The sequence below is a fragment of the Electrophorus electricus genome, chromosome 26, assembly GCF_041902795.1.
Source record: "Electrophorus electricus isolate QZ-2024a chromosome 26, ASM4190279v1, whole genome shotgun sequence".
Taxonomy (NCBI): domain Eukaryota; kingdom Metazoa; phylum Chordata; class Actinopteri; order Gymnotiformes; family Gymnotidae; genus Electrophorus; species Electrophorus electricus.
In genome coordinates, this window is record NC_137522.1 from 6,466,870 (window position 1) to 6,479,658 (window position 12,789).

General features: G+C 39.7%; 1 protein-coding gene across 4 annotated transcripts; it reads left to right on the forward strand.

Annotated features, from left to right (window-relative positions):
• The first annotated feature begins 752 nt into the window (after window positions 1–752).
• ttc14 (tetratricopeptide repeat domain 14) lies at window positions 753–8,763 on the forward strand. 4 transcript variants are annotated; one of them, XM_027010697.3, is made up of 14 exons: window positions 753–886; window positions 1,276–1,411; window positions 1,624–1,800; window positions 2,277–2,398; window positions 2,475–2,674; window positions 2,749–2,833; window positions 2,952–3,081; window positions 3,173–3,328; window positions 3,428–3,499; window positions 3,628–3,747; window positions 3,879–4,001; window positions 6,361–6,478; window positions 7,031–7,134; window positions 7,321–8,763. In XM_027010697.3, exons 3-14 carry the CDS (start codon window positions 1,667–1,669, stop codon window positions 8,165–8,167), a joined length of 2,211 nt encoding a protein of 736 aa, XP_026866498.2. In that variant the 5' UTR covers window positions 753–886; window positions 1,276–1,411; window positions 1,624–1,666; the 3' UTR covers window positions 8,168–8,763. The 4 variants fall into 4 exon arrangements, with proteins under 4 accessions (XP_026866498.2, XP_026866497.2, XP_026866499.2 ...); XM_027010696.3 differs by lacking the exon at window positions 1,276–1,411; XM_027010698.3 differs by lacking the exon at window positions 1,276–1,411 and having other exon boundaries at window positions 7,050–7,134; window positions 7,321–7,458.
• The last annotated feature ends 4,026 nt before the right edge of the window (window positions 8,764–12,789 follow it).

Sequence of the window (12,789 nt, forward strand, 5' to 3'; positions counted from 1 at the left end):
CATCATCTGTCCAGTAGAGTGCAATCCTAGCAACAGTGAGAATTCTGTGCCCCGCCATCAAACTCCCAGGCCTCTGGTTGAAGGCTTGAGTGTGAGGATTAACATATTATAACCTGTGCCTTACCATGCATGGCTGCAGAGGCAAAGAACCACCTGATGTGAATTGGAGGTTGCCCCCGTGGAATGTCTTAAAATCATATACATGTCTTGAGGTGGATTAACCTGCTTATACCATGGTCACTACATAAACAAATATTTATGAAGACATAACTGACAGAGAAAAAACGATTGACTTTATCTTGAGTAGTATCATCTTCTGATATTTGAGATTTTACCATGGATACAACCCAAACCTCCTCCTACAACACATACCAGTCAGTCAGAATCAAGTATTCACCTACACCATAAAACCATAAAAACAGATTTTCCCTTTGCTGATCCACATATATCATGCGTCACTCTATCATGCAAGAAAGCATTCTTTACAGAATGCATTCCATTCCACAAGCTGCTTAAATTTGCTTATTGTGATGTCACACCAAGCAAATGTAAAGGTAGTATTATACCTTAGAAAGATTTTTTTTTTCTTTTCCTGTATTTATTCTGTATTTTAAGAGCATGCATAAATATGTTAAATTGTATGTGGAGGCAGCGTAAAATATTCATTATAATATAGGACGCCGCCAAAAAAAAAAGTTGAGACTTTTATTATGACTACTGATTTAGGACCTTTATTGTGATTGTCCGACCTATCTAGCTAGTTAGCTAGCTTCCTGCCACGGTTTCTTATTCTTTTCCGTGAACGTGTAGTCCGTTGCAAGTTCGTGATAAAGACAACAAATTTCATTTACAATGTTGAAGAACCCTACAAATGAAATATCTGAAGGTACAGACTTTGCTGTGACGTGTCCAAAATAGACTGTCTAGAGCTGCTACCTTATGCTATGCGATGCTACCACCTTGTAGCCTTCGTGAGCTACAGAGGGCTGGCTGGCATCGTGTTTCGTTGCGTATGTAAAGTGGTAAAGAGAAATTAACTTGCTAGCTGGCTTCCGAGATGTTTTAATCCAGCGCACAATCGAAATAACAGCTAGCTAATGCTTCCATATGGAGAGTTAGCTAGGTGGCTAGGATAAGTACTTACGCATTAAATTCAGCTGTATGTGGTAGCTAGCTAGCTAGTTAGTTTAGATCGTCTTCGCAGACGTATGTGTATGGTGGTACCGATCTACTTTAATTAGTGTTTGGAGCATGAAGGGTGCCTTCTACGCCTAGGCCTACCATTCACGATGCGGTGTGGTAACTGGTGTCTGTGGTAAACTGCCCCTGATAAAGGACCGGAGGTTACAAATGTTTGCACCGCTGCGATACTTGTGTTCGGATTATTCATGAATTTTATCTCTGTGGAAAAGTAAGTGTTCGCAAGAGCTAGCTGTCTGACTACATGTGGTTATATGATTTTTCACAAGTGCTGTTCGTAGTGTTTTGTATTCGTCTTAATTAAGCTGTACCGTTTAGCATTTTATTTCTGGAAAACATTCAGAAGACAGTTTACATACTTTGCAGAGTTTATATTTAGCAGTTGCCTTTCCAAACTAATTTGAACGTTTCTTTTCCCGTTAGGGTGATGTGATCATAACAGCCCACTGGGAGTCCGTCATTGACCATGGATAGAGATTTGCTGAGGCAATCCGTTTCATGTCATGGACCAAATTTGTTTTCTCTTTTAAAATGTGAGCAGAGTGAAAATCCAGACTTTAAGTATGTTGCGGCTGACCTTGCCAAATCTGTGAACCAAAGGTAGGAGTTGTTTCTTTGTTGATTCATGTTTTAAAGCTAGTGATGTATAACTAATATGAAATGCAGCACAATCCAACAAAACAACTTTGTAGCTTTTAAATATTATGTTAACTATGTTTGAAAGTTTATTAGTAGAAGTGACTGTAAGATAAATGTTCTGGTTTTCTCATAAATTGGAGTCAAACCTTTTGTGCACTTAAAAAAACACTTTGCATTGATTTGATTTTTTTATATATATATATATATATATATATATATATATATATATATATATATATATATATATATATATAGGACTTAAAATTTTAGCAGTTTTAAAGAGCAAGAAAGGACAAAAGGCTAATGGGCAATACAGAGAGTTGCTGTTCTGTATAAACATTCAGAAACAGGTCTTTTCAGGAAAAAGACTGGATGTTTTGTAGTGTGTGACTGTGTGTTTTATTTTACGATATTTGACCCCCTAACCGATATAAAAGGGATAAAGAAGATGACAGCCCTGTTGTGGAGCAGTTCATTGCAAGGAAGGCAGACCTTCTGTTTGCCCCCTCATGGAAGTTCACAGCACCAGAAGAGGATGACTGGCAAGAAGCAACACAAGGTTGCTTACACGGACAGACAAAGCTGGTTATAATGTATGTGAAGAATGCTGCTGATGAAGTTTACTAATGTTGCAGAACTGTATGCTGTCATTCCCCCACTGGAGCAATTCATGGACGTCCCATATGAAGAGAGGAGGGATATTTTCTATAGAGACGTGGAGCGAGGAGACATGGTTATAGGAAGGATTACATCAATCCGAGACTTTGGTTTCTTTGTTAGTCTAATCTGCACGGCTGGTGGCCTGGAGAGGGATATTGAAGACCTAGAGATTACGGTAGGATTGTGGTTTTTGTTTAGGGTTAACAGAAGCAGTTTCAATCCTACTCAAAATTATGTTAATTTTCTCAGGGCCTCTGTCCTATACGAGATGTACCATCATCTGGAAACCATGATGATCCCTTGTCATATTTTCTAATTGGGGATTTGATTAGAGGTATTGCACATTATAAATTTAGATTAATATCATCCTAGAGAGTTAATGATTTAAAAAGTAGGATCAGACTTTTTTATTTGACTCTTGTTGTTAACCTATATAATTTCATTTGGTGCAGCCGGCGTGAAGGACATAGACCGTTATCATGAGAAGCTGACGATCTCTCTCTACTCTTCCTCACTGGCTCCAAACTTCAACAAAATCAAACTGGGTGTAATTAGCAAGGAGGAGCTGCCACTGCACTACATGTAAGACACAGGTTGAGTGTTTGCCAGGTTCCTCTGCCACCTGTATGTGGTTCCACACTTAGTGCCCTCTTTTCCTGCCCTCTTGGTTCAGCCGTGGAGAAAAGGTGGCCAGTGACAGCAGCGAGACATATGAGAGGCTGCTGGAGAGTTCGCTTGGCTTCTCCAACCCTTCCAATGTGGATTATCTGCTTGGCAATCTTGGAATTATTGATACAAAATCTCCTTCACTGATGAGAGGTTTGCAGAGGTAAAGACTCCCACATATATCCTGTGGATAGATGTTGTAATTCTGAGTGTAATATGCAACGTTTTAATTTATTTATTTTTCTTTTCTTTTTTTAAATAGTAAACATTTTAAGGAAGATGATTTTGCAAGTGCAATTCGGAAAAAGCAATCTGCGTCCTGGGCCTTAAAATGGTTTGTACAGTGTCACTCTCACTAGACAGTCATGTCTTGAGAAAAACACAAACGAACACAACCCTGAGCATTCTTATGATCTCATTGTCAAAACAAGTTTCAGATCATGCCTGTTTCTTGTTTCTTAGTGTGAAAGCTGGTGTGGATCATTTCAAGTCAGGACGACATGTGGAAGCCATGAATGAATACAATAAGGCTTTAGAGATTGACACCAACAATGTTGAGGCTCTCGTCGCACGTGGGGCTCTGTAAGCTGCCGCCTGCTAAGAAAAACAAAAAGAAAACAGCTAAGAGAAACAAAAATGTGAAACTTGAGCTGTTAGGATTTCTCTGCGCCATTCTTCAGAACTCTTTTGCATGGACCCTTTACCTAATGCAGGTATGCAACCAAAGGCAGCTTGGTAAAAGCCATCAGTGACTTTGAGCTGGCCCTTGACACCTGCCCCACCCACCGCAATGCCAAGAAGTATCTCTGCCAAACTCTAGTGGAGCGAGGTGGCCAGTAAGTTGCCCAGGAATAGTATTACATCCTGCATTCCTTGCACACACAAGCTGGCTGGGCCAGGGTTCTTTTTCATGAAGCATGTTCAACTTAGCTGGGGTTTCTGATTAAGTTCCAGCTTTTAAAAACTTAAGTTAGTTGCACTTGCACTTGTTATGTTGCAACGATGTTTAACAACTTTCTTTGTTTACCCAGGTTTAGATATTTGCACTAAGATTAATTCACTGTAATATGTACATAAAAATGTGGCTTTTGTGGCAAATAGCCAATGATAATGTGAAATTTGAGTGGCTTAGTTTTCAGTAGAGGAAATCCTAGCCTACTGTGTAAATGCGAGTAATGCTTGTAGGCTAAAACAGTTATAATAGCAAGAAGTATTAATGAATGCTGTAAGAAAATTGTCAACTACGATGATCCATAGGTTTGTATATTGCCCTACATAATGGTGATAATTTACTTAAAGAGCATAATTAATGGCTAAACATTGGCTATTTTTTAATTACTTTATATAACATTACTCTCTATACAAATTGATGGTTTGTAAGCCACATATTTTCTTAATTATTTTTAGTTGCAATCCCTGCAGTATAAAGGCTTGATCTAACTGTAAAATTGACTTTCAGCAAATTGGGGAAAGAAACACCAGAAATGGCCCAGACCTGGTCAGCCGCTCCAAAATATCCATAGCATTCTTGGGAAATTTCTCACAACTTGTGTTCCTATAAAAATACATGGAATTTTTAAAAATACTTTTTTTTAGTTATTAGTAAAATTACGAGTGATTGTTAACAGAAAACAATGAAACAAACGGGTCCAGGATTAAAAGGCAGGGTCACCACAGTGGAGGCAAAGGTCAAAGCGGTTTACAGCATCAAGGTCTATGTGTCTTGTGTCTATAGATGTCCATTACAAATACACTGGCTTAGGTTTGTGGCATAGATATAGACATAATTAAAGCAAAGTATTTTGAAGAAAACAAAAAAATAACTAATTAATTACTGATTCAAATACTTTTTTCCAGTTTTCAGTGGCATGTCTCAATGAAAGTGAGACGTTCCATGACGCAAATTTCTTGAACTATTTCTGTTCATTTTAGGATCATTGGAGGTTCCATCTTCAGCCAATTACTAGTGATTGATTGATTTAATTTTTTATTTTTTTTGTATTTTTAACTACATGCTAATAATAATTGGAACAAATATCTATCTCACTTTGTTCATGCAGACGGCAGGTTTCCCATATAGACTACACTGACGTTGAAGTGAAGCTCTAAGCTGGTTATTGATCCAATATTCGTTACCACATCTACACATAATGAAGTAATAGAGCACTCCCAAAAAATGTGACACAGATATTGCCACACTGTCAACACTGCACCTGCTCTAATGTTGCTTTGTAGTCTTTTAATTTTGGGAGCAATGAAAAATCTTAAAAGTATTTTCCCAGGTAAATTCCCTCCTAAAGCCTGAACTTTTGTGTTGGTGTCCTACATGTATATGACAAGTCATCATTTTGTTAGCTCCTTTCTCCCATCTTGATTTAACATAAGCTGTAGAGAGACCTCGTTGCAGTTGTAGAGATGAGAAAAGTCTGGAAATTGGTGTTCTATTAGTCTTACCTTATGTGTGCATCAGTGAGCATCCTAATCAGACAGCCCTTCCTCTCCATCTGTTTTAATATTTTAAAAAGTCTCAGTTGAAGGTATCTAAAGAGATCTTGTTTCCCCAAATTGTTTGTTGAGTTGTTGAAAGCTGAGGATACTATACAGTAATACCCATGTTTGCCCAATGTTTCAATCTGTTATCCATAATAGTTGGTGTAAACAGAGTGTCGTATACCACCCATCATAGTATTCCAGCATTTCTTTCAAATTTTGGGCCTTTGAGTTCTATATGACCAACCTTTACAAAAACAAATAGCAATAAACTAACTTGATTGCAGTTAATCTAAATAGTGAATAACCCAATATCAGTTGGAGAGGTATGTTTGTCTTTGTTCTAATGCAGATGATTTTTAAATAATATTGAGGCCATTCTCCACAGAATAAATTGGAAAGTTACATTTTCAACACCAGAGAATCTGACAGCTGATTGGCCTAGGTTGTTTATGGTGCATTATTCTGAATTTAACCTGCCCTGGAACAAGTTAGACATACAGTAAAAGTTGCCATGGCAATGTACTGCAGCAGAAAATGAGCAACTTTTGGGGAAAAGAAAGTCCAGGCTTCAAACTAAGCTTATAGTCATCTGGCTCAGCAATAAATTCTTTGTGAGACAGTTTCTGGCAATACATTTGGTTATTTTAAAAATGACGTTGTGACTATTTTGGTGAATGAGTGAGGAACTTGTCATCTCTTCAGGCTGGAGGAAGAAGAAAAGCTGGTCACAGCAGAGGGGCTCTATAAGAAAGCGATTGCCTTGGACAACACGTTTCAGGAAGCAGAGGACGCATTGAGGAAGCTTCAGGCACTCATCCAGGTGAGCTGGTGTCTCCCCAGGCTCATGGCAAGTGAAGCTTGCATTATTTTGTTTAGAATTCTTTAGCATATGTGTTGCTGTGAAATGTTTTTACAGAAGTTGAGGGCAGCCTGAAAGTGTTTTGTTACACTGATGAAATATTTTTGTCATTTGTGTCTCTGATCTGGGACATTGGAACCCTGATTGCTGTGGGACCTTGAATCCTAATTGCACCGGGTGGGCATAAATGGAATCTCTGGAAAATCCCATTTGGACTGAAACTCCACTGGTTTGTATTCTGCTGCTTGTGCTAACTGGTAACTGTGCCATTTTGATATCTGCAAAATGCTTTCTCATATTCTTGACGTCCTGTGTTGATGCTTCGAACTCCTGCTAATGTATTTTCTATCTGCTGAAATGGTCTCTTTGTTTTTACCAATGGTTTTATATGACGGAACTTCTGTGCGGAAACGCTACTACAAAAACATGACGTGACCTGATGCTTCCATGCACGCATGATTGGTCTCTCTTGCGTGGTTTTGACTTTCACTGTGCCAACTGGCCGCTTTAAAGAAAACTCTTAAACGGAAAGCTGAGGAGGCTGCTAGGGAAGAGAAGCCACAGGCCACAGAGACGAGTGCCGAGAAATTGCGTAAGATCTTAAGAGAAGAAAAGAGGTAATATCATGCACACTGGAGCCTGGCCCAGCACTTGGGGTTTATTTTTGATGTTTGTTTTCTTTAAAGTTACTATTTGCCTTTACTTAAAAAAAAAAAAAAAAAAAAAACTTTTATTTTCGTACCTTTAGAGGAGAATGTAAGATACTCATGCAGTTTGAGTGTGTCAAAATAATTTCTATCCAGAATGAAGAAGAAAAGGAGACGATCAGACTCCTCATCTGTAACATCGTCAAGCTCCGATTCCTCCAGCGGCGACTCCATGCTCTCAGCCAGCCGCAAAAAGTCCAAAAAGCGGAAACACAAGCGAAGGCGGTCGTCACATAGCAGTAAGAAGCGCAAGCGGAGAGTGTCGTCTCGTGACGACAGGACAACCGAGGACAAAGAGGAGCATTACCCCGTTCCTGCCAACACGTCGGCTTCCTTCATCAACCACAAAGGAGCCCTCACGAAACTGATCGACGAGGAGGGTGGAGATGAGGATCCAAGGGGCTCTTATGGAAAGAACAGAGCAGAAGACAGCAGAGGTAGGTCTGAAGACTATCGTCCTTCACGCAGTCCCGAGGCTGACAGTGGGAAGGGCAGGTGGCAGTTTAGTGACCGGCCGGAGGACCCGGTGCTCACTGGCGTGAATGGCGGGGAAAGAGAAGCGTACAGAGCCCGCAGGATATCTGACGACAGTATCAGGAGCCACCAGGAAGGTTCAGGCAGCTCACGCCATGCCGTCAGCAAAATGGACTTCTTATCCTCAGCTTACTCGGAGCACTCCCTTAAATTGGATGGACCCATGAAGGACACATCCTGGCAGGCTGCCAGTGAGGAAAGGTCAGAAGGTGGTGGGCGTGAGCGCAAGGACAGAGCCAGAGAGGATTGTGGGAGTAACAGAGGGGCTGATGGAAAGGATCGCAGACTAAGCAGTGGTGATGGGAATAGGGCTTCAGCAGGAAGCCAGAAGAAGGATTTACCTGCCAATTTACTGGATATATTTAACCAGATAGCTGAATTTGAAAAAGAGAGAAAGCAGAAGAAATGAAATGACTACCATTTCAGTGTTTTTCCTTGCTTGCTTGCTTGTGCCTTGAAGGGAGATTTTAAATAAAGTTAGTTGGCTATGCCACACAGTAGAGTTCTTTGGTTAGAATTTCTTGGGGGGTTTTTTTTAGATGGGGAGAGAGTCTTTCATTTTTGTATGCCATGAAATACTTTCTTTTAAGTGCACATGACTTCAAATGCTTTTTTGTACCTTCTTGGAAACTAAGTTTCAAGTCTGATACTTCTCCCTCTAAATTGATAGGTAAGGGTAAACAGTTGAAGCTGCAGTCAGTATGTACCCTAGGTGAATTTGATATGTTTGTTTTGATCACTTTTTTTACTTTGCAGAACTTGGCTGATTTTATAACTAATTGAGAAGATTTTGGTTTACATTCAAACTGAAAATGTACTGACTGTAGCTTTTTCCAATAGATTAACCACATATGCTCATTTTTAACAAACTTGCAGCATGAGTCTTCCGTATACGTGTTCTTTCATCTCTCTGGCCAAATGTTTTGGAATGCAAAATCTTCAGACTACAGATAAACAAATGTATGTTTGTGCATATTCTAATAAACAGTGGCTTATCAGTTTTCAGTCATGCTACTTGCATGGTATTCAAGTATTCAGTTTCACAATGAGGGCAGTGTATTATATTAAGCTTTGCTGTAAATACTGCAGAACAGAATACAAGCAGCCTGTGGACTAGACTGACTCTTCACTGTAAGGCACTGTGTAATGTTCTGTTAATGAGAAATGTAAAGGTTTGTGTTTTTGTGTGATGCTGAAATTACTAGAAGAGTGCAGTCATTGGATCTGAGTTAAATACCTCTTTTAATTCAGCAGCCTTGGCTTAATACAGCTGAGCGTTTGTTTTAATGGCACCACATGTTCATAGAGCCATCATTTATCCATTTTCAAAGGAGGTAATTTCTTAGTTTCTGATTTTTGAATTGTCTATCTCTAGAATAATGCAAGATATGCCCCAGGAAGGTGTGAAAACATCTTAGTTATTTTGGTTATAGGTTTAAAATTTATACTCATTTATACGTTTATACTCAGCCCAAAAGAGGTGGCTTTGTCATGAAAATTCTAAGCTCAGTTTGTCCTGAAATATCTGGAGGCTAAATATCATGTGTATGCTTAATGATTTCCTTCACAGCTTATCTAGTCCTGCCAGAGTATTACTGGAGTGCTCTTGCCTTTAATTAATCATGAAGTCAGGAGTGAAAAGGTGTTTAAAATTGTGCTGCATGTATTGCCCAGTAGAGGGCAGGACAACATCACCTCAGTAATGAACATTTTGCTTCTATGGAAAATGTGAATTTAAACTCTCTTATTTGGATAAGTTTCATGAGATAGCTAATTTAATTCGGGTAATTACCCTCATCCAATTAAAACAAATTGCATTATCAGTGGGCCCATTAATGATAAACTACTAGACAAATTTCTCCCTGAAAGAACTTACTTGTGTGAAGCAGGGAATATTAAAAATGTTTCATAATTCAGCTGATCCAGTACTGCAAAATACATGCAAGTCCTTCACAGGTAAGGAATGTTCAAATAAGCAAATACCCATCACCATGTGATGTGCCTGCTTAAGTCTCAAAATAGTTTTAGTCAGGGAATATCCTGGTTTTGGTTCATAAAGAGAGGCCTGCATTCCCAGCTGCGTAGCCCTGGGCTGGCCTGCAGTGCTGTGAGCATGTAGGAGCCGTTCCAGACTATAGAGGGCTGGCACAAATTAAAACAATTTCACTGCAGTGACTCATTGTTCCAGTCTCTGAAGGTGTGCGGTAAAAGCATCTCTCTGCACAGCCACTTTAGTTGTCAGAGCTGTATGTACACGAGTGGCAACTGGAGTTCACACCTGGAAAAAAAAAAGGGCTTTTCAGCATACTTCACATCAGGCCGTCTCCCCTTCCTCCCAAATCTAGTGCCAGCCATTTTTGCAATGCTTGGGTTATCTTGCCAGGAGTACCCTAAACACACACTCCTACAGTAGTTTGTTTATGCTGGTTATATGACAGCCATTGAACCTTTTACTTTTTCTTGACATTGACCCCCATCCCTCTCCAAAACTCTTGTATACCTTCATCAGAGCTTCCTCAACAAGTTATGTTCTGTTTTTATCCCTTGATAACAGATGAGCATAGAAGTACACTTCTACAGTAGAATATGGAGGCTGCAGTATGGTTTTGAAGGACCTCTATAGTCCTTGAGTAGCTCTTGGTAAATGGCTCTCGGCACAGGACAGACATGACTGCGTTTGATGAAGTGGCAGATTCTCAGGGAAGGAATTACTCATCCCCTCTCTTGTACTTTGTGATGGAAAACTGGGGGGCTCCTTTCAGAGCAGAAATTTGGTTTGTATGAAGTAATTCTCTGGTGGGATAATCAGACGAACATGCTGACTGCGATGAGGCATTCAGAATTCAAGTTGGAAGGGACAAAAAAAAAAAGGATGTCTCTGGGCTCAGACCAAAGGAGACTACCTTTGGATTACCTAAGCAGGACTTCTTGTTGGATGAAAAAGGAGAAAGGGGAGCTAAAATTGGGCCAGTGCCTTTAAAATCTCACACAATTAGAAATGGGGTCCCTGAAAGACTCAGTCAAAGGAATATATTAGCCACAATAAATAGCAAGAGTTTTGCTGCCTAAGCCAAGAGAGACATTTCACAAGCTTTGAGTCTTTTGTACTGTAAAATTCTTTTCACAGACCTCGATCTGTTTTTCTCTGTTTATTTTACATTGTGTTGGAATTTTTCATTCTCTCATTTACTACTTATATTTGGCCGAGGCTGCCACTAGGGTTACAGTGAGCTCTGATATACTTGATTTAGTTTTGCTTTGTTCAGTATAAAAGAAGTCAGCCACAGACAACAAAACTAAAATTGCGAATGTGAACAGGTAATTAGTGCACAACGTTCTGCACATTGTGACCTGACAAATGTTGCATGGAAGAGAAAATGAGGACAGCAAGAGCACCAGGACCCCTCATCCCAATGAATTTTTTTTTTTTGCCTTTTTCATCAATTAATGTTTTGTTGCCTTTTGAGTTTAGAAAGTAGCAGCACTAAACTTAACAATACAGCCTACTGCCAAACATGCTGTGGTAAGTTGTATGGGCATCAATGAAATCCAATCTGTAAAGGAGGGCATCCTTATATACTAGAAGCAGATTTTGTAAAACTTTCATCAATGCATATTCTCAAGGCAATAATCAATGATGCACTGTAATATTTTCTGTGCTGAATCTTTCCATTGTGTCCACTCAGCAGTGATGGCTAGAGGAAAACCACACAGCAAAAGGACACTCCAGCTCAGCAACAAACACATCTGAACACAGGCTTGCAAAAGTCCATGAATTCCATTACGGTTGTGAACTAGGAAAGATTTGGGTTAATTTGGTAAACACTGGGTCAGGACTTCTACAACAGGGCTACAGCGGCAGCGAGAGATGCGGAATATGAATGGAAATTTTAAGAGAGCTGAATTTCTGGGGGCGAGAGAGAGAGAGAGAGAGAGGGTGAGGGAGAAAAAATGCTGACTATGTGGGCTCCATCCCTGCCTTGGATAAATCCAGTGGAGAGATATGAAGACTTTCTAATTTGCTTTCCCTCCTATTTTAATAATAGCTGTGCATAAGTAATTTATGAAAGGCCAACCCGGCATTGGGTGAGGGAAAATTAAACTCATTTTATCTGTAGGCAGGTGGATTTCTATTTATCATTAGCATGCATAGAATTTGCACAATGTTATTTCTCATAGTGATGGAATGTAACCAAATAATGTAATTTTTTATTTATTTATTTATTTATTTTGCTTAGGCACAAGTGAAATTCGTAGATAAAGGTACCAGCCCTTTGCAATTTTCTTGCGACCAAAACGTAATTCTGAATGTATTATTAAACATATTACAGCAGAGAGTTTGGTTTACATTAAAGAGTGACATAAGTGACATCAGGGGTGCTCCCAGATCTGACGAGATGCACGGTGTTCTGTTGAATCATTAGTGCCGCGCTCAACACTGCCCCTTCCTGCACCTCCTGAACTATGGATCCCACTTTAAGGGAAAGACCAGATCAAAAACATCCTTCTCATATATTTGTATTAGGTTTACCCATGTTTACTGGAGTGTGTATGTACAGCAAAGCAACGAATATACAGCCAAGAATTTGTGGAATTTGTGTTTCCATTTTCCATATGTTTATGGTTCAGATTGTCCGGACTCATGCTGGTGTGTGGGCGAGTGGAGGGGGGGGGGGGGGGGCAGAGAAGCACACTAACTCAGAATGAATTTGAACCCTGGCCATAAGTAGATTATGGGCATTTATAATGGTTTGTTATCATAATATTCTGTGCAGCATATTTCAGACTTGTGTTGCCCAGTTTTACATGTGCAGTGGAAGATCATAGTTAATTCTGCTGATTTGTGGACCTGCTGCAGGGCCTATCACACATGGCATCAGAAATACTAACAAGCTTAGGATAAGCTTCGACTGCCGCGGTATGAGGTTTGAATTCTTGAAGTGGAGGCGGTGTGTGGGCCAGAATCTCGCTTCAGCAGAAACGCAGTGATTCCTCCTGTGTAAAAAAAAAAAAAAAAACATGCTCCTGCAT